This window comes from Eleutherodactylus coqui, chromosome 1, assembly GCF_035609145.1.
Source record: "Eleutherodactylus coqui strain aEleCoq1 chromosome 1, aEleCoq1.hap1, whole genome shotgun sequence".
NCBI lineage: Eukaryota > Metazoa > Chordata > Amphibia > Anura > Eleutherodactylidae > Eleutherodactylus > Eleutherodactylus coqui.
Window position 1 is genome coordinate 342,440,585 of NC_089837.1, and position 26,472 is coordinate 342,467,056.

General features: G+C 43.6%; 2 protein-coding genes across 3 annotated transcripts in view; one reads left to right on the plus strand and one right to left on the minus strand.

Annotated features, from left to right (window-relative positions):
- Positions 1-3,558: 3,558 nt before the first annotated feature.
- SUMF2 (sulfatase modifying factor 2) lies at positions 3,559-19,322 on the plus strand. The gene is made up of 9 exons (XM_066576140.1): positions 3,559-3,696; positions 6,641-6,797; positions 7,799-7,913; positions 9,690-9,734; positions 10,030-10,180; positions 10,342-10,397; positions 12,286-12,370; positions 15,848-16,013; positions 18,200-19,322. Exons 1-9 carry the CDS (start codon positions 3,621-3,623, stop codon positions 18,288-18,290), a joined length of 942 nt encoding a protein of 313 aa, XP_066432237.1. The 5' UTR covers positions 3,559-3,620; the 3' UTR covers positions 18,291-19,322.
- A 4,333-nt stretch (positions 19,323-23,655) lies between these two features.
- The window catches only part of PHKG1 (phosphorylase kinase catalytic subunit gamma 1), a 38,714-nt gene continuing 35,897 nt past the window's right edge, over positions 23,656-26,472 (minus strand). For both annotated transcript variants that reach the window (XM_066576119.1, XM_066576129.1), the window contains exon 10: positions 23,656-25,140. In XM_066576119.1, the coding sequence (XP_066432216.1) occupies positions 24,889-25,140 (252 nt within the window). In that variant the 3' untranslated portion in view covers positions 23,656-24,888. The remainder of the gene's footprint in view (positions 25,141-26,472) is intronic.

The window sequence follows — 26,472 nt, forward strand, 5'->3', positions numbered from 1 at the left end:
GCCCAGACAGAGCCAGGAAATAATTTTGCGCAAGCCTGCTGTAACACTTAGCTGGCTGCGTATGAATTTGGAGAACTACTACACCCAGCAGAGACCCAGAACACTGAGGACAGTCACAGGCAGCCCAAATAGATTTTTTTCCCCAAATTTTTTTGCAAAGGCCCACTGCCTATATTCAATCAATATGTCTTCTGTCCCTGCCTAAGCGCTTCTGGCCCTGGAGTATGTCAAAGAACTGCAGAGTGTTGCACTGTGAACTGCAATACAGCGGTGATTTCACAGCCCAGACAGAGCCAGGAAATAATTTTGCGCAAGCCTGCTGTAACACTTAGCTGGCTGCGTATGAATTTGGAGAACTACTACACCCAGCAGAGACCCAGAACACTGAGGACAGTCACAGGCAGCCCAAATAGATTTTTTTCCCCAAATTTTTTTTGCAAAGGCCCACTGCCTATATTCAATCAATATGTCTTCTGTCCCTGCCTAAGCGCTTCTGGCCCTGGAGTATGTCAAAGAACTGCAGAGTGTTGCACTGTGAACTGCAATACAGCGGTGATTTCACAGCCCAGACAGAGCCAGGAGATAATTTTGCGCAAGCCTGCTGTAACACTTAGCTGGCTGCGTATGAATTTGGAGAACTACTACACCCAGCAGAGACCCAGAACACTGAGGACAGTCACAGGCAGCCCAAATAGATTTTTTTCCCCAAATTTTTTTGCAAAGGCCCACTGCCTAGATTCAATCAATATGTCTTCTGTCCCTGCCTAAGCGCTTCTGGCCCTGAAGTATGTCAAAGAACTGCAGAGTGTTGCACTGTGAACTGCAATACAGCGGTGATTTCACAGCCCAGACAGAGCCAGGAAATAATTTTGCGCAAGCCTGCTGTAACACTTAGCTGGCTGCGTATGAATTTGGAGAACTACTACACCCAGCAGAGACCCAGAACACTGAGGACAGTCACAGGCAGCCCAAATAGATTTTTTTCCCAAAATTTTTTTGCAAAGGCCCACTGCCTATATTCAATCAATATGTCTTCTGTCCCTGCCTAAGCGCTTCTGGCCCTGAAGTATGTCAAAGAACTGCAGAGTGTTGCACTGTGAACTGCAATACAGCGGTGATTTCACAACCCAGACAGAGCCAGGAAATAATTTTGCGCAAGCCTGCTGTAACACTTAGCTGGCTGCGTATGAATTTGGAGAACTACTACACCCAGCAGAGACCCAGAACACTGAGGACAGTCACAGGCAGCCCAAATAGATTTTTTTCCCAAAATTTTTTTGCAAAGGCCCACTGCCTATATTCAATCAATATGTCTTCTGTCCCTGCCTAAGCGCTTCTGGCCCTGGAGTATGTCAAAGAACTGCAGAGTGTTGCACTGTGAACTGCAATACAGCGGTGATTTCACAGCCCAGACAGAGCCAGGAAATAATTTTGCGCAAGCCTGCTGTAACACTTAGCTGGCTGCGTATGAATTTGGAGAACTACTACACCCAGCAGAGACCCAGAACACTGAGGACAGTCACAGGCAGCCCAAATAGATTTTTTTCCCCCAAATTTTTTTGCAAAGGCCCACTGCCTATATTCAATCAATATGTCTTCTGTCCCTGCCTAAGCGCTTCTGGCCCTGGAGTATTACTGCAGGGCGCAATGCTCTGCACGGCCGATATACCAAAAAAAAAAAATGTGCAACACTGCAAAAAGCAGCCTCCACAGTACTGCACATGGTTAGATGTGGCCCTAAGAAGGACCGTTGGGGTTCTTGAAACCTAAAATACTCCTAACACTCTCCCTATAGCAGCTCCACCAAGATAGCACTTTCCCTCCTCTATGTCAGAACGCATCTGTGGCGAGCCGCGGGAGGGGCCGATTTATATACTCGGGTGACACCTGATCTCGCCAGCCACTCACTGCAGGGGGGTGGTATAGGGCTTGAACGTCGCAGGGGGAAGTTGTAATGCCTTCCCTGTCTTTCTATTGGCCAGAAAAGCGCGCTAACGTCTCAGAGATGAAAGTGAAAGTAACCCGAACATCGCGTGGTACTCGTCACGAGTAACGAGCATCTCGAACACGCTAATACTCGAACGAGTATCAAGCTCGGACGAGTACTATCTGATCTGCAATTTTTTCTTTGTGAATTGCCCATATTTCCTATAAGAGAGTTAAAAGCTGCATGAGAATCGATGCATTTTTAACGCAGGTTACTATGGGGACCACATGAAAAAAATAACTAGGGCTCCTACGGATGCCTCAGCTACAGTGGGAAAGCGTTTTAAAAAATCATGTGAATGTCCCCCAGAGGTCTCATATGATATCATGGAGGACATAAATGGTCAAAAAATAACTACAAAAATAAGTTTAAAAAAAATTACAGAATAAAAAAAAAATATATACATAAAAAACAAAATGACCCAAAGCCGACGCCAACCAAAACCGTCGCCGTATGCGCCCTGTAATCCAAAACCATACATATTCTATATAGAAACATCCAAAAAAATGAGGAACCTATTCCCATGCTTTATTTTAGCATAAATATACTAATTAAATAAAAACTATAAATTTAAAAAAATAATACTTTTTAGCTTTTTATCCCCAATAAGGCTACGTGCACACGGGCGGATTTGCATTGTGGAATCCGGAGTGGGCTTCCGCCTTCGGGTTCCGCAGTAAATACCGTCCATAGCATGCTATATAAAAGTGATTCTTCCTGCACACGAGCGGAAACCAATTTTGCTCGTAAAGGTAAAATCGCAGCGTGCTCCATTTTTCATGGATTCCGCGTGGATGGCTTCAATTGAAGTCAATGTAAGCCGTCCGATCAGCGGCCGTTCCACAATTGACATTGTGTAAAAGTCATGGATTCTGCGTTGCTAGGCAATGTTGCAGGAAAAGCAGTTTAACAAAAAAGAAATCTGTGCTGCACATGCCTGATGGCGAGCCGTGCGGCCCATCCGCAGTACAGATGAAGGGATGGTAAAGCAGGCACACGCGGGCGCCGGGTTCTGCATGTGGAGTCCGACCCGCCCATGTGCAGGCGGCCTCAAACTAAAGAAATGGGAAAGTCAATGAAAAAAAAGATATAAAAAATAGCCCTCTATGTCACAGAGGAGAAAAACTGCAAAAATAATTTGGTAGCTGAAGAGTTAAATCCCTAAAAAGTGTCTGGTGCTTCAGGAGTGAAACAGCCCGGTCATTAAGGGGTTAAAGCATGCTAGAGGCGTCTTATGGCGACCCTGGGAGAAGTGCAGGCGTCACCGCAAACCCTGCGGCTGGGGAAGCTAATGGAGATATGTGAGGGAGGCAGCCATTATAGCAAAGCCTCTCAGGGCCCTGGGAAAGACAGAGGACGGCCCTGAGCGGCGGACATGATGACACGGCGGTGGTGACACGCTTCACCACACACGTAGCAACGTGACAGGTACTGCCCGCCATTGTTGCCACAAGGCAGGCCGGCAGGAGCGTGTATTGAGTCTGGCTACTAGTCCCGTCCCCCTGAGGTTCTGCTCCCTCCCCCTATATAACCGGGAGCCTGAGAGGCTCCAACAAGATGGCGCCCACTGCAGACACTGCGCTGCACGGCTTTATCTTCCGCTTGTAGACTGGAGTCCGAGTGATGAGCGGAGATGGAGACCAGGGGAGCCGGCAGCCCCGTCCGCAGCCTGCTGCTCCTGTGTGTCCTGGGGCTGCGGCCGGCACAGGGTGAGTGGGAGCAGTGCCGGCCACAGCTGTAGGGGGCGCTACACTGTTCTCTTCTGCAAGCCTCGCTGATTTGCAGCAGATTTCAATAGAAATGGTAGAATCTACCAGCCAATGACAAAATCTGCAGCCAATCAGCAAGGTGTGAACGCAGCCCAGAAGGATGTCGCACAGCCACGGTGGCGTACATTCTGAGTATACCCGTTATATGCCCTGATGATTCTCCTCCTGCAGTTCTCCCACTCTGTGTTTACAAATGGCCACTACTTGACCTCTGCAGGCAGTTAGAGGTCGCAGTGGCCATCTACTATCCATCACTGCTCAGATGCTGGGAGCCTTGATGAAAGTAGACCCCTGCATCATGTGATGGGCATAAGCTGCAGCAGCACCAAGGGCTTAGCTAAAGGCTCATGGGCCCGAGGCAAAAGTTAAGCTTCTGCCACCTCCCACCCCCTCTCAACTCCACTTTTAACTACACTATTTTTTTATTTTTTTTTAAATGACCCATCAATGCACAATTAGTTATCAGGGGGTTTGCCAGAGTTTGAAAAGGGTCAGAGCACAAGCCTCAAGACTGGTTTTGGTTGTGCCTCTTCCCCCTCCCCAAAAAAATAAAAAAATTATATAGAGAATATATCCGTCTGCATGCCACCAGGTCAGATTCCGTATGCACGAGACCCGCCGTAGAATGCCTGCCTCTAAACTTGCACCGTTTGGTTCGGGTTTTATCGCGAATTCTTGTGCGGAATTCACCCCCTCTCAATGTCACTGCGGAGACTATGACATAATTAAATGTCGCAGATTTGAATTCCACGCCACAAGTCACTCTCCGCACGGGTTTTGTGCGGGTTATCTCCACAGCATGTTTCATACAGGATGACCCTTCTTGATTCTCTTTCCCCCTCTCACACCGAATGCTGCTTTGTTCTCGCTTTGCACACAAGATGCTTCTCTGAGACAGACCCATGTAAGGTACTGCTTGCACCTTCTGCCAAATTGCCGCCGTGGTGTGTCTGCCGCGCCACATCTATTCCCCAGTGCTGGATGAGTGATGTGAATGGCACTGCAGAAGCCGGGGGAGGGGGCACGATGAAAAGCCCTCAGTCTGAATGCTGACCACACTTTTGTTAGGTCCTCTGCGCAGCTTCTCCTGCACGCTGGTGCTTTCTCACTGTCCTCTGCTCGGTCTCCTCCCTTGTCCTCTTCTCCACCAAGTGGAGGTCAGTGAGGAAGCGCCAGCGTGCAGGAGAAGCTGTGCAAAGGATCTATTGAAACTTTGCAGTCAGTCAGTATTAGTTTTAGTGTGGAAAGGGGGCCTAGGCCCACCTGGCTTAAGGGCCGGGTCAAAATGGTGACCCCTGCGACTCCCTATAGCTATGCCACAGAGTAGCACTGAATTGCCAGGGGAACTGATAGGTAAGGGACAAAAAGCAGAACCTTTTTCTAAATGTGGAAACCCTGTTAAAATCATTGATGGTTGGACCTATCAGTCAACCTGGCAAATGGCTGTTGCTCAAAACTCTACTCTCGGTAGCAGCCATCCTGAGTACTGCAGCCTTGTCCCATTCACTTGAATCTTGTTGCATTCAGCTTGAGGTCATGGACTGCTGCCTTCACATTCTCCTGTAAAATGTTTTCATACACTTTTAAAAAGGACTTATTAGCTAACCTTACCTGTCATTGTAATTAAGAGTCCCCCAAAATAAATGTTTTTGAACTAGAACTTATTAAAACAGAAAGTGCCTGATAATGCTGCTAGAATCCGAGGACTTTCGGGAAAGAGTCAGCCAGACAAATCTAGGTTTCCTACTTTTGGCACCCTCATGGCATTAGACAGTCTTGGCACATGAGATCTTCCAATCTCATTTTTTTTAATTATAACACCTTTTGCCAATTAGGTTTTGGAGAAGTCATGAACAGACAGGCTAACGGTACTGGTGCATCTGGTTTCCACCGGAAGTATGGGTGGAGTAATGGGTTTGTCCTGGTGGAGTTATACGGAATGCCCACAGCTGTCAATTGGCTACCTTCGCAGCGGCTGAAGACAGCGCCTGACACCTGGGAAGGGCCGGGGGGGACACAGAGTGGGGCCGGCTTCAGTGGCGATTGCCTACCTTGACGCCGGCTGAAGACAGCGCCTTACACCCAGTGGAGGATGGGTAGACAGAGAGTGGGTTTGGCATCAGCGGAGGCGGCGGCAGGGGGATAGGAGGAGAGTTTGCAGTGCTGATGGGAGTCCGTCGGGGAGAGTGACAGCGGAGGGAAGGGAGCGGAGCTGATCCACCGCTTACCTACATGCAGGTTATTTGGGTGCCAACTTCAGCGGCGGAGCTTCCATCCATCCACCCATGTGACAGGGGTGCCGTCTTCAGCGGCGGAGGAGTATGGGAGCACTGATTCCAGTGGAGCTAGTGGGGGGGCGAGACTGACAGTGCCAGTCCGAGGAGGGTAGAAGGGAAGGCGCTGGGAAGAGTGACAGGATCCGGGAGGGGAAATGACTGTAGACCGCCGTCGAAAGTGACATTGGGGTCTGATGTGGAGGTGGCAGGCCTCCAAGGGGAGAATGACAGCGGGGCCAGGAGCAGAGATGGGAGGCCATAACAGTGAAGGTAGCCAATCGGCAGCTGTGGGCGTTCCCTATAACTTCAGGACAAACCCATGACTCCACCCATAATTCCGGTGAAGACAAGATGTACCAGTACCCAGTTTCACTTTTTCTCCCTTAATGTGCTTAATAAAAGGCACGATTGGTACAACTATTTGTCTATTCTTAGTTTAGTTAGATTGTTATCGGAGTCACAATTAGAAATACACAATCAAGCCACATTTTTTTAGTAATCACTGCAGGAATATAGGTAATTCCTAAGAGCTCCTCTTTCATTTTTCTTGTACCTTTTAAGAATAATTAATTATAAATGACTGAACTGTATTCCTGTTACCTCCGCAGCTGATAAACAAAGTCATTTAATGGTGCAAATCAATGGTGGAAAATTCACTATGGGAACAAATGCTCCTGATGGTAAAGATGGAGAAGGACCAACTAAGCAAGTGACTGTAAAGCAGTTTGCAATTGACAAGTATCCTGTCACCAACAAGGATTTCAGGTATGTTTTAAACACTTATGGACTCATATGCTTCAGTACATTTGATAGCACATGCATTCTTCAATTAAGAGCCATCTTGTACCCAGCTTTCAGCATATTTTTGCAGCATACTTGCCATTTCAAACCTGTAAATTTTTGGCTTAAAGGGGTTGGCTACTATAGGGTTAAATCTAAAATGAGTGTTTTTCATATGGATATATGACATTAGTATACTTTTATTACAGCATCTGTCCCATTCTTTTTAATTACTTTTAAGGAGCTGTCCAAAAAAAAAGTAAACATCTGACCATGTGTCCAAAAAAACTGTACATGCTATTCTCGTGTCGTTCTCCTGGCATCAGCGCTCACATCCTAGGCACCAAGATGTTCGGAACGGTGACGTTGCAGCTTCTCAGTGCAGCTGTCACTTGACTTCCACTGTTGGTAGAGAATGGGGTCGTCGCGGGAGTCGGCAGATTCTTTCCCCAGGTAGACAGAGAAGTATATTGTTGTTTTGACACATGGCCATCTGTTAAAAAATATATATATTAAACTTGGACCTCCACTTTAACCATCTTTTGTTACTATGGGGTAACTATTTGACCCCAGCCTTGTTCATTGCAGTCCTGCACTTTGAAACTGGTACCACACAAGGATAAAACCATGCCTCTTGCTTGGCTAGCATCTTCCCAACTTAAAATTTCCTCTTCCCATGGATGTATGTGGAGGGTATATGATCAGAAACCTCACTGGCCTCCTGCAATACAATGCGCACAGGAAACTAGCACAGATGTAGTGGAGGAGGCTGAGTTATATTTCAGGTCACATTGCCCTCCATATGTATATGGATGGGGAAGATGTCAGGGCAGGGAAATGGCTTAAGTGAATCAGAAGAATGGGGCAGAAGCTATAATAAAGTTATATTAGTAAGTGCCATGCATCTGTTATAAACACTTGTTTTAGATTAACCCTAAATTCAAAGCTATAATACAAAGGTTACATATTGATTTTGATATTTCAAGGGAATTTGTAAGAGAAACCAAGTACAAATCTGAAGCAGAGACGTTTGGCTGGAGTTTTGTGTTTGAGGATTTTGTATCAGATGAGCTAAAAAAGAAAGTGTCGCAGAAGCTGGAGGTAAGTGCCCATATACTTCAGTGAGGAGGATTATGTATCCTAAGATGAATTCAGTTCTTATTTTATTGCATATTCTGTTTGTATGCCCCCTTTTGGCTTCTATAAAAGTTACTGAATCAGCGCTGGTCATTTGGCTATTTCCATCCTCCCAACTACCTCTGCCACCACTTTGTGGGTAGCCGATGGGAGCTCTAACCTAAAATAGATGCAGTCCCACCTCAGATACCTGCACCTATCAGACTTTGATGGCATATTCTGTGGATGGACCATAAAAGTCTGAGATAGAAGTACCCTTTTTAAATTACTTACTAAACTGTGACAAGTTAAATATTAAAATTGCTCTTACAACGTCCCTACATTAGTTTTCTGGTAACCCTAAAAGCCTCACTGAGCACGTGTTCATGAAGACTTAATTAGAAAGTGATAAACTAATGATGCATAACCTTTAGTGATGAGCGAGTATACTCGCTAAGGGCAACTGCTCGAGCGAGCATTGCCCTTAGCGAGTACCTCCCCGCTCGAGACAAAAGGTTCGTGTGCCGGCTGCGGGGGCGAGCGGGGCGGAATGGAGGAGAGATCTTTCTCTCCCTCTCTCCCCCCCGCTACCCCCTGCTGACTGCCGCAACTCACCGCTCCCCCGCGTCGGCACCCGAACCTTCTGTCTCGAGCGGGCAGGTACTCGCTAAGGGCAATGCTCGCTCGAGCAATTGCCCTTAGCGAGTATACTCGCTCATCTCTAATAACCTTGTTGAACAACATAAAATAATCGATTGTGAAAAGAAAATCACCTATGGCCACAAAATGTAAACCTTATCCTGTCACAATTTCCTCCAGGGCCTAAACCAGTCCTCTGTACCCATGTGTCCATGATATGTTGTGCACGGTGACTCCTCCATGGCAAGCTGCAGTAGGCCACTGCTGTCAGTTCACCTATTGTTAATTGGAGGGGACTGGATCAAGTTGATGCAATATTGATATTGTATTTTATGCCCGCAGATAATTTGGGTTCCCTTTAAAGGAAATCTGCCACCATGAAAAATGGCCCCGAATTAGTGTAATGTATGCTATATCTAATATACAAAAGGCTGCAGGCGTTTTCTTGCACCACACTTTGACCACTTTCCCTGAACTTTAGTGAATGATTTTGGTGTCATTCGATTTGTGACATCCTCACCGCCAGCGTAAAATCCTGAAATCAGAGTTGGAGACATTGAGTGACCAGTCAGGCCACCTCAAAGTTTCGATGTTAAGTATAGTGGCGCGTCACGAGCAGCATCGTTAGGAATATTGAATAGTTGCTAAGCAACGCTCAATCTCGTGATGTACGGCGCTTCATTGACATTGGCCATTGTTGGCAATGGGGCTGGTGGCCACAGCCACGGTGAAAGCAATGGGAAAACTTTGCGATCCTCTGCTCTGACAAATGGAATCCCAGCAGTGATGCGAGTCTGTTTTCAGATGAAAATGCCTGGCATCTACGGGTTTCACATGGATGGCAAGGGCGATATCAGCCCAATATCGCCCATTGCCTGTGTGGAAGAGAGAAAGAGATGCACTTGCACATACATATGAGAAAGAAAGACACACACATGCACACTTGCATACACGTACGCACACACACACATACACTCGCATGCATTCACACACATATACACACACATACATATATATATATATGTGTGTATACACATACATATATTAAAATAATCAATTCTTAAAACATTTAGAGCCATTTTTCCAAGCATTTTTCTTATATTGCTGATGTTTTTATTTCAGTCAGCACCGTGGTGGCTTCCGGTAGAAAGAGCTTTCTGGCGCCAGGTAAGAACTTGTAGTATATTACATATTGTGAATAAATGCACAATTTCCACAGTGCTGCCCAACATTCTGTCATTAGTCCCTACACCCAGTGATAATCTAATTTCCCACCTCAAACGAGCACAAACTGGCGCCGGCATTATGACTAAACAGCTAATTGTACAGTAATATAAGTTCAGCAAGCCTATGTGCAGATGGTTGAACTTTTTTGTGTAATCTTATTTATTGGGCCTGATTTCCAAGTGATAAAAGCATGTTTGTGGCAGTTCATGAACTCTGCCTATTCTAATCTCTTTAGCCAACCGGGCCAGGGTCGGGTATCAAGGAGAAGCTGGATCTCCCTGTGCTGCAGGTTAGCTGGAATGATGCACAGGCCTATTGTAAGTGGCTCGGGAAAAGATTGCCAACAGAGGAGGAATGGGAATTTGCTGCCAGAGGAGGACTTAAAGGTATGCTGCCATTTGGTTTGGGTCATTTATTATTGAGTCGTTCCTTATGGATTTGATAGAATATACATTTAGCAAGAGCATGTTTTCCTAAGGGTGAAGTACAGGGACATAACTGCACATACCGTCACATCAATGTAACATCCATTATGCTATACTCACAGGGAACACCTATCCGTGGGGGAACACGTTTCAGAAAAATAGGAGTAATCTTTGGCAGGTAATGTGTTCCTTTCACTATATTCCAAACTTGTAAGATTGAGAAGAAATACACTAAATCAGTGCAGCATTATGCTGCCATTGTAAGTATTTGACTTTGACATCCTATTATTATGTAATTTTAAGAACAAGATATAACAAGCAAATTTAGGAGCCTTCTTGTCTGTCTTCATGTTTACATCACTGCTATGAATATGGCCTTTTAACCACTCAAAAATTCAGACTGTGTGTGTATGTGATTTTAAATATACAGAATATATATATATTACACACACCTTTTTTTTTTGAGACGTACCACCAATCTGCATCACAGAAGGGGAAATAAAAAATTAAAAACAATCACAGAAAATGGCCGTTACTTACTGAGTGAGGAATGCAAATAGATGCATCCTCTCACCACCCTCTTTTTATGCTTGATGAATAATCAGCTAGCGAATGTGCACTCGTTTGTCAGTTGACCTTTGGTCCTTTTACAAGGCTCAATTGATGGGTGAACACGCATTTGAGTTTGATAATCGGCCCATGTAAAAGGACCTTAACAGCTTTGGTCTGTTCAATTTTTCCTGCGTCCTAATGGCCTGCTTGACTTTTTTCTGGTGGCTATAACACAGATTTTGTATGTTTCATTCATATGTATATATACACTATTGCTTTACTCACGAGTGACATGATAGCTGTACATTTGGACTTGGTTGTTATTTTTATTCCTTGTTGAAAGTCTTACCATAATTACATTTTTTGTTATTATTTAGTTGAATATCCAAATTTACACTGATTAATTCCGTATAGTGTCATGACTTTCATCTGTTTCTCTCAGTGCCCAGATTTGTTAAATGCATGTATAAGGCAACAGCTCTGCAACGATCATAAGGGGGAGGATTAGTAAGATTTTCCCTGGCACACTGTGTACTGAATACATAAAGGCGCATCCTAGCTCCTCCTTGCACCTTCTCAGAAATATATGCCAGGTCCAGTACAGTTCTAATACAATTTATTCCAGTTTCTGGAGGTCGGGGAAGGTCATGCCTCCTCACGAAAGCCCACCCACTTTTCAGAACAGTGGCTGGACTGGTGCAGAAATAAAAGTTGCACAATTTAGCGCAAAAAGCCTTTTGTAACGCCCTTTATAAATGTGCTCCAAAGTGTTATAAGTAACTAATAATGATAGAAATAGACCAGAACCTTAAAGGGGTTGTCCCATTATAGCATATTATTCTCAGAGATACAGTAACTTACTGATCATTGTGGTCTAGTGGCTGGGATCTCTGCTGGTCCTGAGACTTCAGCTCCAGAGTATCCCGAAATGTGGGCAGTGGAGTCAGTGGGAGGGGATTTTTTTTGTTGGACAACTCCTATAGACCCTGCTACATGGGGGCCGATGGCAGAGGAGCCCCTCATCAGTTAACTGCTTAGATAGTGCTGTCAGCGCCAAGCTGCCATGATGACTGAGCAATCTCATTGTGGGTGAAGGGGGGTCTTCTAGCTATTTAAATGCAGTCATCAGCACTGACTGTAGCATCTACAGTAATTGGTTAAATGGATGGGATTGGAGTCCTTTCCAATCCCTACCACAAGTTAGCTGTGTTTTGTAGCCAGCACCTGCCTTGCATGGAGCTGGCTCGCCTACCAAGCCCACTTGATACAAACCCCACACATCCAACGTACGTAGACATCAGCTTTAATATTCTTGTTACGTTTTGTATAAAGGCTGGACCTTCACATTGCCTCGTACATGAAATCTGCTTTCTTAGTTTACGTATTGAGATGTTTTCTAGCTGATGTATGTTTCCATGCAGTTACACCCCACACACATACTGGCTGTGTAATTGTACATATACACTTTGCTGATTGAGTATCTGGTCAAGCATAATCTTATTAATCCCCTACAGGGTAAATTCCCTACTCTGGATACTGCTGAGGATGGCTATCATGGTGTATCGCCAGTAGATGCCTATCCTGCACAGAATGCTTATGGTAAGTGGTCATCTCCAGACTTATCACTTGTACATTCTTCCCTAGTGGCCCGAATTCTCTCCTAGAATGCCTGGCAACAAATATTGTATACATGTAAGGACTTACTTTATAAAAACTCGGATTTAAAAGGAAAATCTAGGAATTACCCTGGTATTACCTGCTAGTAATATGGTTTTGACCTAAGTATTGGTAATAATATGCCCTAATGGTACCAGGGATTTTATATTAGTACTAGGCAATATACCCCTGAGTTTATGAATCGCAGTCCTGCAATATACAAAGTTGGCCACAAAAATGAGCCCAGCACCACACTGACTGCTGTCCAAAATAAAAACTGTGTTGCCCATAGCAACCAATCACAGAGCAGTTTTCATTTTACCTCAGCAGTATAAGGGCTGCAGAAATCACAGCCAGACACCCGCGGCTAATTCCGCAGCAATGTGCGTCTATAGACATGCTGTGGTGAACGATTCTCCCATGGCCACAAGCAGAAATCCTCAGCGATTTTCCGCTCGCGGGGGAGAATGGCAGCATGTTCTATTCTGTGTGAAAAAATGCACGGACGGCTTCCATTGCAGTCAGTGGAAGTCGTCTGTCCCACGATACTTCCGCTGTGATCACAGCGGACGTATCGCGGGAATCTTTACCACCGCCCAGTGCCGACACTGCATTGCGCATGCTCGCCGGACAAGACACTTGCGGCGGATCCGGAGAGGTGATTATAGGGTCTCTGGGGGCGCCGGATCTAATTCCACTGAGATATTTCGCAGGCAGAATCCGACCCGGCCATGAGGCCTAAAAAATGAAAGCTGAGCTCTAGCAACCAATCGAAGCACAGTTTTATTTTACCTCAGCAGTATAAAAAATGGCAACCAATCACAGCTTAGCTTTTATTTTTCCTCAGCAATATAAGAAATAGCAACCAATCACAGCACAGCTTTCATTTTACCTCAGCAGTATAAGAAATTAAAGCTGAGCTGTGATTGGTTGCCATTGGTAACAAAAATTACAGGGGAATTCCCTGCATGGAATCCGACTCGCCTGTGGACATGGGGCCCTATGATTGCTAGAATGGGGATTCTAGAGTGAACAAAGCCTTACATGTACTGTATGTGTTGTGAGCACATTTCTGTCACCTGACAATCATTCCAATGTATCATATTCTTAATGAAAAGTAAAACTGTCGTTTTGTATTATAACCAGTCCAAAAATTACAAATGACTCCTGTTTGGATATACCTTGCACTTATATATTAGATATATAAGCTTTACATATTTAAAAGTATTTCCTTTTTTTTACGGGGGGGGGGGGGGGGTGTTATTACCTTTTCTTCTCACTCCTCCACACATTCTCAAACACTATGTTTGCTGCAGTGGATTTCATCTAGCACTGCTATCAGGTTTTGTGTAGCTGTGATGAATGATGGTGTTGGTGGAAGATCTTAAGTTACTTGTAGTCCATTTCATCTGGCTGGTAATCAATCATTTTGGATTATGTTCACATGGAATCCAGGGCTATCTTGTTAACGCAGCAACATGGGAGAGGGAACTAGCTTGTACACAAGTAAGGCATAGTGCAAGAGCTGTGGGAATTACAATTTAAATCATCTTTAAGACACACTAAACTGCATTAAAGCTGGTGGTGGTCCTCTCAAGAAGACGGTGAGTATGCATAACATATGGTAGAATGGAATCACAGAAAATCTGGTCTGAATAAAGTGGTGCTCTTCTCCAAGAGTTACTGTATCTAGTCTAGTAGACAGTATACCCCATTATTTGTTTAGCCTACCAATGAAAAAAATGGTGCAGCTGACAGACATAAGGAATGCGGGTTAGGTAGGTCTTATGGGTACTATTTTTATTTAAATTTTATTTTTTTTGCCTTGAATATGCATTTTTGCAGGTAAGGGTATTTCACCTTAATTTGTAGGTGGTGCTGGGATGTTCTTTATATGGGAAATAACTCTAAAGCTGCTGAACTTTTTCTAGCAGTTTATGCTGTCACTTCTTAATGGGATTTTCTGGGACTCCAATATTGATGACTAATCCTTAGGATAAATTATCACTACTTAATCGGTGATAACACGAACACGTTAGGACAGCGCTCCTCTTGGCAAAAGGAGCATGTAGTGGATAATATTAAGATTCAATCAAGACTTACCTGGTGTTTAGCGGGGCCCCTGGATGGGAGCTCCACTAACACCTCCACGTCCAAGTCCACTTGTATCAGTCTCACCAAGGTATTCCCTCTGTTCCTATAATCCCGATGGGCTATCGAGAGAGCTGCCGAGCTTCTGTGGCCAACTATAAGGACCCACGATATGGATAATGTGCAATATATTTCTATATTGCACACTACTTAATCGGTGGGGATCCATCGCTACCCCTGCTGAGCAGCTGCTTGAGGAGTCTGCAGCGCTCAGGTGACACACACGTCCTTTTCATTGCATACCAGTCATAGCACTGTACATTTCATAGCGGCAAGGCCTTGTATAGGCGCTAAATCTCATTCACTGGAATGGGACTGAATTGCTCTTAGCCCACTTGACATATGAACAAGCAGAAACACATGCTTCGCCACTCATGCACATTTAATATCTGATTAAAGATGCATGACTCTTGTCATAAAAATGCTACGTTAAACAGGACTTTAACATAAAAATGCTAGGTTCTTAGCACATACTTTGATAAAAAAAACAAAAACTTGGGCCCATCCACTATGTCCAGGTGATCATGGTTACATACTGCTCCTAACAGTAACTGACTCTTTTGGGTCTCGGCCTCAAATTGATTCAGGGTAGTAGGATAGCAGGCTATATGGTCTAATTAAAATGACTTGGCAAAGATCGGTTTCCTGCCTTTTAGCAGACATTTTTTTAGGCCTGAGCATTTAAAATGAAGCCAGGGCAAGTAGAATACCAAGCTATATAGTCTAATTTAACCCTTTGCAATCCAATTTTGTATTCAGGGTTTCCTAGGGGGCTTTCTCTTTCTGCCATTATACAATGGCGCCATCTGCTGGCTAGAGCCAGTACTGCGGTATGGGACATGTTGGAGAGGCCCCCAACAACAGAGCGGCCAGTAATATACAGTAAGAATACCCTGCAGGATGTCTTCCGACATCGGAGCTGTACAGCCTTCAATCAGAATGTCTTCAGACGTCAGACAGTGGATTGAAAAGGGTTAAAAGGCTTGGGGAAGATTGGTGAAAGGAGTGCCCGACACAAGTGGAGGCAGCCATTGTTCCACAAATGCAAAAAAACTCACAAGGTCTGCACTCGCCTGGGAGCCACAGTCTCTTCAAACAGCTGATCCATGGTCGACCCATGTAGATCCTAAGAATAGGTCATCAATATTGGAGTCCCAGAAAACTCCTTTAATATGTTTGACATCATGGGGAATTGTAGCATTAGCAATATAAGAAAGAGACTGATCTGATTTGCCATAATAAAAAGAACCACATGATTGTGTACACCAGGACTATTTGACATGCTGGGAAACGCCTGGGAATGGACCTCTTCAGAATATATCTCACCAGGGCAGACCAACCTACAAAGTAGGCAGAAGATGTATGTCCTACGTGGGGCTTCTTGGATTGATACACAAGCTGGTACAGCCAATCACAAAGCTCGAGTGACCACCAGGTATGAATCCATCAGTTTCCTAGATGTTTTTAGAATAGCTCTTCAGAATGAGTCCTTTGATGATGCTGTTGTCTCAAGAAGCTTTGTGTTTCGATATAAACAAGTCAGACAGTAACTTATTAATAAGGTATTCCGATTGTGAGCATTCATGGCATATCTACAGGATATGCAAACGATGCAGCAGCATCCTGCAGTCACTTAGATGTATGCAAACATGGAATAGTTTTATTTTAAATTGCATTACTGCTGTGTATGTGCAATATATATTCCAGTCTATACTGATTAAACATTTCATGTTTAATCGGTATAGAATAAGGCTGGTTCCTACCTATCCTGAGCTGATTTTGCAGGGCTAGGCCCAAAAGAGAAAAGTAGGTCTGCTGTACAAGTACACTGTATTGTGTAGGGACTCCTCTTAGTGAGGCCACCTTGTTGTGGCAGGAGGGCTCAAACACTTTTAGCAAAATGTGCACTAAGCTCCTTAGATGTATAAGTATAGTAAATGTAGCAGTAATGCAATTTAAATCAACAGAAATGTTACCAGTTTGCATATATCTTGGTGCCTGTAGGGTGTTTCTGTGGCCCAGGTTTTGTTTGCTTTTTCCTTGAAATCAGAACAAATTTTCACCTGCCATTTATTTCATTCTTTTAGAAAGTGCTGACTAAAGGCCCATTTACACGTAACGATTATCGCTCAAAATTGGTTCAGACAACCGAAAATGAGCAATATCGTTACATGTAAACGCGGGCATCCTGCACTTTTCGTTTGATCAATGATTTCCAGGTGAACTTAAAGGGGTAGTCTCGCGAAAGCAAGTGGGGTTAAGTACTTCTGTATGGCCATATTAATGCACTTTGTAATGTACATCGTGCATTAAATATGAGCCATACAGAAGTTATTCACTTACCTGCTCCGTTGCTGGCGTCCCCATCTCCATGGCTCCGTCTAATTTCGGTGTCTTCTTGCTTTTTTAGACACGCTTGCGCAGATGGGTCTTCTCCCTTCGGCTCGGCCTCCTGATTGGCTGGAATCGGCACATGTGACGGGGCGGAGCTACGCGATGACGCGTACAAGGGGGCGGAGCCAAAACACCGCTGCTGCCGAGCCGAAGGGAGAAGACCCATCTGCGCAAGTGCGTCTAAAAAAGCAAGAAGACCCCGAAATTAGACGGAGCCATGGAGACGGGGACGCCAGCAATGCAGCAGGTAAGTGAATAACTTCTGTATGGCTCATATTTAATGCACGATGTATATTACAAAGTGCATTAATATGGCCATACAGAAGTACTTAACCCCACTTGCTTTCGCGAGACAATCCCTTTAATCTTTCGTTCAGCTACTGAGAGATAAAGCAAACACGTTTATCTCTCAGTAGACCACACGCTATTATTTCCCCAGGAGTTAGCAGATAACATTGTAATCTGCCGACAGCCAGGAGCAGAACACTGCAGCTGGGCGTGTGATTAATCAAACACTGGGCTCTGCAAACCGCTCCTGGATGCCATTTTACATGCAAATGAAGATAATAGTGCTAATGGCCATTAACACTCTATGCAAACAGATCGCTAAATCTTTCAGTCATTTAAACAATTAAGTTTAATTGTAAATGGACCTTAACTATTTTTTGTGTGTGTGTGTATATATATATATATATATATATATCTATATATATATATATATATATAGATATATATACCATAAATACCTCAAAGGTGCGGAATCCACGTTTTATGAGAAAAGGGGTCCCCATTTGCTGATTTACAACAGATGACTGTTGAGATTAATCGGGGATGCCACATCTGAGCTTGACTTTCTCAATTGAAGTCAAGAAAAAAGCAAAAAAACACTCCACCCTTTTCTGAACTTCCAGAGATTGCAGTGGAAATAAACCTGCACAAGTGCAGTCCATTCTACATGGATCCCAGTAGTTAAGGCCACTGTCTACCATTTTGCATAAGTAAATAGGTGTAGATGTATAATAGGTTGAGAGACTCCCATTGGGTATTTATGGCGTATCTTGTGCATACAGTATGCCATAAATACTCATGTAAAATTAAATTTTACTGCATTTCTGCTATAAAAAGCAAGCAGATGTGATATTGTAATTCTGCATTGGTGGTAACATGTACATTTCTGTCAAATACATTAATTCTGTTCCCTTTTTAATTATTTTTTCTTTAATACAGAATGGGCAACACTCCAGACTCTGCATCAGATAACCTGAGCTTTCGCTGTGCGATTTCCCAGCCTGCAAAACATGGAAAAGAAGATCTATGAGCCGAGCCTCTAAATGATGCTTTGTATTAATCAATCATAAGACTTTTCTTGAACTATCCTGGCTGCTGATTAATGAGTCAGTGTAACTTATATGTTCTGTAAAGAATTCAATGGGAACATGGTCTACAGTAGATTCTTTAAAGGGCTACTCCAGAGAAAACACAATTTTTTCCATCCCTGCCCCTTTAACCTCATTGCCTGTCACACTCTGGAGTTCTCCTTGTTTTGCAGCCACTTACATGCAGTGCAGCCTCCTGTCTGATGCTCATCAGCCACCATCTTCATGGTGAGATCTTTTTTACTTTCAGTTTCACATCAATCCTATTATGCAGCAGCACAGCATTAGCTAGAGGCTATACCATTTCTGCCTGCTAGGGGGACAATTTAATTATTATTTTCTATAGTCTCCTAAATGAGCTACAGACCATCAGCATACAGTCAGGAGAAACCTGTGATCTCCTTTATCACAACTGTGTGATCATGAACAGTAACTGTGATAGAGGAATGTCTGTATCAGTCTTTAAACAGCTTATATGGTAGGATACATGCAACAGCATAATACAGACTCAGAAACTGACTAGAAGTTGAACACATAATCCCAAGTAAATCTGAGGTGGTCAGAACTGAGATCAGATGACCATCAGAGGAAAAAGAGGCCAGGAGCTTCATATATAAAGAAATAACTACCCAAGGTAATACTAGCTCACTTTTATATATTGGGGGGATAGCTGCATGATGAATGAAAGAAAAATCACCGAAGTGGTCCTTTAACTATGTCACTATAAACACGGCCAACAACTGAGCTATGAATACTTGAAACCGGTCCAGTATTTTGCACACCTTTCTGCACACTAACTTGCGGTATTACGGGGCAAGTACTGTATATATCAGGATGTATTTGTGAGAGTGTAGATTTTCAAATTAAATCTGTTTGTGTAGGCCTGTGTCACGTATTTGCGTTCATATAAGTGTATTTTGTGTTTGCGTTTCATTTGTGCAAAATAAATACACAGCATGTTCTATTTTCCTGCATATTTGCACACAAAAATAGCATATATTGAACTAATTCACCTAATTACCCATTTCAATGAATAGGAGCATAGCTGCATGTTTTTTTGTACGCACAAAAAGTACAGTAAAACATGCCTGTGCAAATGCACAACGCCAATTGCGCAAATGTGCTTACGCCAGTGTGACACCAGCCTTATATTGGTCTTTCTCTGTATAAGGATAGTTTCAGACCTGCGTTAGAGCTTAGTTCAGAGTTTCCATCTTTCTACTCTGTTTTTGGAGAATGTAAAACTGATCATTGGAGGATGAACTGATCAGTTGTTTTTTTTTTCCCTCCATTGATTTCAATGGATTTTCAAAAAAAAAACCTGAAGATTTTCAGTCTGTTTCAGTTATTTTGACTAGAACAAAAACTTAGAAATACCTAAATAGGATATATCTGCAGTCTGTCACTCCTATTGAAGTGGATGTAGTGCTGACCATACATGCTCGGCCAGCGGTCTATTCACTTCTATGGGTCCGAGAGGTTGGCGTTCTCAGTTCTCTTCCTCTGTCCCATAGGAGTAAATGGAGTGGTTGGCGTCCTAGCGATTATAGCTCCTGTGTCTTCACACAGGAGCCAGGACACTCACTGCATGGAGGTGGAGCTGGCCTAAAATCTCTTCTGGCCGCTCACCTCCATTCACAGTACACAGGCAGTCGTTCATAACTGATTTTTTTTTTTATACCTGCATAAACTGTAATACGATTTTTAAATGTTACATACACTGTAATTTCTATAGGAGGTCATATGTGTCTGACTCTTTCCTAAGTAAATAAATAATATTTGCTGTCCTGCGTACAACTCCTAATACCAGTAGTAAAGAACAGTACATGGTCATTACCTAACTATGCAGTAACATCAAATTTCCTAAAAAGGCAAAGTTCTTTTGGTGAGGTAAAAGGGTAAGGGAGAATTTTATTTTATATTTGACATTTTTATTCAGGGCTGCTGGCCGATTCTACGTAATCTCATATAGTCATTTCTTGATGGTGGGCATGTTCTCTGGTGTTACATTCTTCTACCCATTCAGAGAATCATGACGCAGTATTATGACCTCATCACTCACAAGTTACCTGCATGATGTTTTAGTTTTTTTTTAATTTTTTTTACAAATTCTTCTGAAGAACAAAAAGTAAAACTCCTGAGTTATTTGTAATTTACTTTTTTTGTTTCCCACTTTGGGAAACGTGGGGCGGCTGTACTTAGAGAATACGGAAGTCAGCGATGAGGCTCCTATTATGCAATTGAGATTTGTTCTCAGCAATGTGGATATGCAGGACATTTTCTGTGCTGAACACTAAGGGCGCCCACCCACTGGCGTTTTTTTTCCTTTGCGTTTTGCGTTTTTCCTCAAGAGCAATTAGTTTTGAATGTGTTCCTGTCCACTGGCGTTTTTTTTTTCGGTCCGTTGCGTTTTTTAACATAGGAACTGTCAGTTGCATATGTGTCCTTATTTTTCTCGTAATGCACCCATGAATGTCAATGGAAATGGCGCGAAAATGCCGCAAAAAACGCCGCGAAAAACGCGCCGAAAACGCTGCGTTTTTCACGCACGGAAATCGCAAACGCCAGTGGGTGGGCGCCCTTAGGCTGCATGTCAACGGGCGATATTCCGTCACAGCCGTGTACAGGGGGCCTAATTGTGGTGCCATACAGCAAGCACACTACCACAAAAGGAAGATGGAGCCGGCCTTGGAGATCATTCTTAAAGATGATGTTGATAAATAAACATTAATCATTGTATAATGAAAAGTTTGCAACTTGTTCTATATTTTGGGTTTCAGTCTGTCACCATTTATATCATTTCTGCTTGCTGTTACTGAGTTTTGCAATATTGTTCTAGAGGCTGGCAAAGTGAAACAGACCTTCTACTTTTCGTAGCTGCTCCTGTGCTGCAGGTTTGATGCAATACACATACATGTGTATGAAAGGGAGTTATCAGCCTAAAGTATTATGGAGACTCAACAGAGTCCCCAACCAACGAAGGGCCGGCCCTTGTGCTAAAGTGGTATAGGAACCTCTTTGTTTTCCAGCTAATTTGATAATGGCAATGTGCTAGCCATAGCCCTGCTCATTAGAAGGTCTCTTTTTTGCACATGTAAATACACAGTGATCACAGATACCAGAGACGCAACTTGAAGCTGCTGGACCCTAAAAGAGTTTTAGGCCTCATGCCCACGGTACAATTAACATTTTAAATCCGCAGCGTTTTTCCTGCACGCGGATCCGCGCCCCATAGGGATGAATTAGACACCCACAGGTAGTTAAATACCTGCGGATGTCATTTTTCCCTGCAGGCGCGGGTCCCGCGTGCAGGAAAAAATCCGGACATGCTCCATTTAGGTGCGGGTCTCCCGCGGGGACGGCTCCCGCAGGCTTCTATTGAAGCCCATGGAGGCCGTCCGGATCCGCAGGAGACCCGCGCCTGAATTAAACTCACCTGCTCCGGGCGATGCAGGTCTTCCTTCCTTCGCGGCCCGAAACTTCTTTCTTTGGCCCGGTGGATGTGCCAAGCACATCCACCGGGCCGAAGAAAGAAGATCCGGCTGCGAAGAAGGGAAGACACGCACGGCCCGCAGCAGGTGTGTTTATTCTTCTTTTCAGCCCTCATGTCTGCGGGGCAGGAGGGACCCGCTGCGGATTCTCCAGAATCTGTAGCGGGCCTGATTTTCCCCGTGGACATGAGGCCTTAAACATGTGTTCTAAACAGCTGGGCTGCTGCCTATGATTTGCTGCGGTAGTTACCTGATTTTCAGTCTGTGTGGACTTCAGGATCATTACCGGAGACTCATCCGCTGTTTCCTGAGTGCTGAAGAAGAGGTAAGTATTGCTTCTTTTGTTATTTTAACGTATGCCCACACATAGCGGAAGTATAGCGTGACGGCTGGCTTCCATTGACTACAACAGAAGCCGGCTGCGTGTATTCCTGCTGCAAATAGAGCATGCTGCGTTTTCTTTCATGCTGCGGAATTCCGCAATGTGAACATTGAGCTAGTAGGTTCAATAGAACCTAATAGCTCTGGGGTAACGCCGCGGATTTCCACCGTGTAAAACATGGCAGAAATCTGTCCGTCGGCATTAGCCCTAATAATTGGCTGTCAGTATAGTACGACTATCAGACTTTAACTTGGGTTATAAATGTGGTCAGGGTGGGAAGACAAGATTTGTTACAGAGGTTGCAAAAATAGAGTAAAAGGTTGGAGTCCCCATAATGCATATCTGGTACGCTGCACGGGTGGCCTTTAGTAAAAGAATCGGCTTATCACCTTGTGTAATTTTAATTTTATTAATTATCTCCTTGTTCGCTGGAGGTTTACAACACAAATTTTGCAAGTATCTGGGCTTCTACACTGTTCTTTAGTCAGGCCACTATAAACCCTATATAAAAATTATTTCAGTGCAAGGGATATTAGAGAACTGTGGTTTGTAACTGAAGACCACTCCCCTCTGTAAACTTTGGCTGGTATAGTGAAGAACTTGTAAGGAAAAGAACACGAGAGGGCAGATGGGTGTTACCATGTACAAGTTAGAAGTCATCAAGTGCCACAGTTTGGCTGCGTATAAGACAACAAGATTTACTGTACTGCTGTGTCAGGGTTAGGCTTAGAAAAGAAACATCCCCAACACTGTGTTCGAACCTTTGCCCCATGCATGGGGGAGTTTAGCAATGACAGCAGGAACTGTGCCTACATTATTGCTAAACTTTTACTAAACAGATTGAAGAGGAAGTAGTTTGGAAAAACTTGTTCAAAACACTCATTCCTAGGGGTGTAGTTCAGAAGGGGGTTTTGTAAGGCACATGTCTCTACGGCTGGGTGCCAGAGAGGAGGCAAGAAGCCATTCAGCCTAGGCCAAGGTATTTAGATACAGGTCAGACCAGCAAACTTTAATCTAAGGTAAAGGTTAAAAAAAGCCTTGCTGCTCATGTACCTGTAATAAAGTAAATGAAAATTCTGAACATAATGGATTTAAAGAAAAACGCAATACTTGCCCATACCATGTAACCGATACTCCATAATGGTCCGAAATAGAAAATACTTTTACTTAGCCAGCAACATAGGATCGTCATCCACCCCCCTAAAATGCTGTCATTCAGTGGTGCTGACAGCGCTACAAATTCTTAGCAGGCTATGTTCACTTATGCACCGAAGAATAGAGCATATGGAAAGTGATAGTGCCATAGTGTGAACCATGCTTAAGGGGTAAAACCTTGTCTACAGAACCTTTTGGAGACGGTGAACAAAATAGTTGGTCTGTTGAAAAGATTTATACTGAAAGCTTTCAAGATTCTTTAGTTTCTCAGACAAAGAGTACAAAGTAAATATATTTATTGTATTTTTGATACAATTGATATTAACCATCAAGAAACAGTTCATTGGTATGGAACAGGGAAATCAGCTGCAAAAAGTCCATTTCTGGTTTTCTATGCACAACTTTCAAAATAAACACTAGATTCCAAGTAGGACCAGTTTATGCCCAATTCTGTGTTTATTCACATGAGCAAATAATTTGTCACCAGTTCATAGAAGATAGAGGGCAAGAATACGTGTCCTTATAATAACCTGCCGTAGGCTATATATGATTATGTATTATTACAAGTCTAGGTTTAAAGGGTAACTAGTAGAAACAATACAAAACATATTGGGCCATTTGTCGAAAAAAAACATTTACAAAGAAAATTCCGTAACAGGGAGAGCTACTCCCACCTTCTTACAAGCTCGTCATGTCCAAGTGACAGCTGCTGTATACAGCGTATAGAGGCAGCCATCACTCAGTACTGCATAGGTGGGAAAAGGCAGCAGCGCTCTCTTCACAAGCACAGTGGACTCATAAGCATTTTTTTTATATTTAGGGTAATTAGTAACCCTTCAGGCTTTAATTTATAAACTGCTACCTTTAACCAAGGCAGCATATGGTACTGACAGATCCACTTTAAGTTTAGCAAAGGATAAACACTAATCTGGTGAACTTATATGCTTGGTTCATCCCAATAGCTGGAAAATGCTAATATGATCAGTGAAAAGTAGAAATTCAAACTTCTTAAAGGGTCAATTCCATCTTATAAAGTTATGGCATATCCTTAGGATATGCCACTCCTTTATGATGAGAATTTGGACCCCCATCAGTCCAGATAACGAAGGGGTCTGCAGCTCTGGTGCACCCTCTTACTGGTACTCATTGCATAGTGGTTCCCTGGCCACTTGTTGAGCAGTGAACTGCAGCATGGCCTCATTAAAAGTGAATGAGGGGGCTGTAATTCTCTACGCAGCCAGGTGGCCAGGAGTGCCACCGTGCAGGGGGACACAGCACTGTGGTCGTTCCATTACCAAGACTGGTGGGGGTCTCAGAAATCACAAAGTGATGACGCATCCTAGCAATATGCCATCACTATATGAGATTGGAAACCCCTTTTTAAAAAAAGTAATCATTTTTCTTTACAGTGCATAAATATTGAATAAATATATTTACATACACACATATATATGTACTGAAGTAGCCTTCACTCTTTAGGTAAGCATACTTGTTTTGTCCTCTTGAAGACTTTTAGGATATACTGGACTCTGCAGCCAGGGACAGTAGAATGGCCTTTGCTGTGTTTTCAAAGAGGGCGGCTCTGTTCTGCTGCTCTCCCTTCTTTACCCAGTGTCCATAGATCCTGAATGCACAAGCATCAATCATCTTCCTGATGGGCTTGATTGCATATGGGTCCCGTGATACAATCTCCTTGGTAACTGGCTTCACTTTACGGTAGTAGTGGTATATACGGACAGAGGCCAGAACTGTTAAGCAGACCACCTGCAAATAGATCATTTTATTAATTGAATTATTTAATCTTTTGCTTGATCACTAAATAATTTGACCTGGAATTGCTTCATGATTGGTACAAAACAGGTGTAACCCAGGTTTGGATTGTCATGGCTCCTAGGCAGGCAGAATACTATACGATGCTTCGCTGAATTTCATCATGGTCCTTGGTTCTTTTTTGTTTTCTGCTATGTGTAATATGTATGTATTCATGGATGTCTATTGCACCTAGGGATGTCTTATTAAGTATGCTTATTCAAAATCTACCCAAGGGGACTGAGAATTGTCTAGGTCCGCAGATAATAAAGGTTACAACTAGAGATGAGCGAGTATACTCGCTAAGGCACATTACTCGAGCGAGTAGTGCCTTAGCCGAGTATCTCCCGGCTCGTCTCTAAAGATTCGGAGGCCGGCGCTGGTGACAGGTGAGTTGCGGGGGGGAGAGAGGGAGAGAGAGATCTCCCCTCCGTTTTTCCCCGCTCTCCCACGCTGGCCCCCGAATCTTTAGAGACGAGCGGGGAAATACTCAGCTAAGGCACTACTCGCTCGAGTAATGTGCCTTAGTGAGTATACTCGCTCATCTCTAGTTACAACTATTTTGACAGTTTAATGCTACTTCCCAAGACTTGCCTTGCTTTATAGAATTCCTCCTCCCTTCAGCTTGCATAAAAATGGGAAGAAAAAAACTTTCCATCAAACTTCTTGCAGGTACCCCATTACAAATTCTCTGTGCTACATTGTGATGACAGAGCATAGTGATGCTGCATTTATATTAGCGTCATACTACAGCAACTTGGGGCCTTACATCCCTATGGACAAAACATCACTGTGGCCTACAGCCATTGGATGATGCAGCCACCTGGCACAATGTCACTATAGATGCAATATCATTATAGTCTTGTCCAGTGGTTCTCAACCAGAAGTACGTATATCAAACAGGGTATGCGCTTCAGGCTTAGGGGACACACATGGAATCCTTTAAAAAGAAAAACCTTACACAGCTCAGCAATCTTTCAGTGAATGGCTGTGATTGGTTCATTGAGCGCTGGCTCCGATTGACTGAGCCCCGGCATTTGAGAATGATCATAGCCAGCGCTTCCTGGAGGCGGGGAATTTAAACCTCCAATCCCGGAAGCGTTGACAGAAGACTTCAAGCAAGTACCGGGGCACCTGCCGAGAAGACACAGCCGACCTATCAGCGGCTGTTAGGTGATGTATCCTTTTCTTTTCTTTTTTTTTTTTTGCAGCTAAGGCTTATTTTCAGGGTAGGGCTTATATTTCAAGGCCCCCCACCCAGAAAATTCTTGCACATGGTGCTACTGT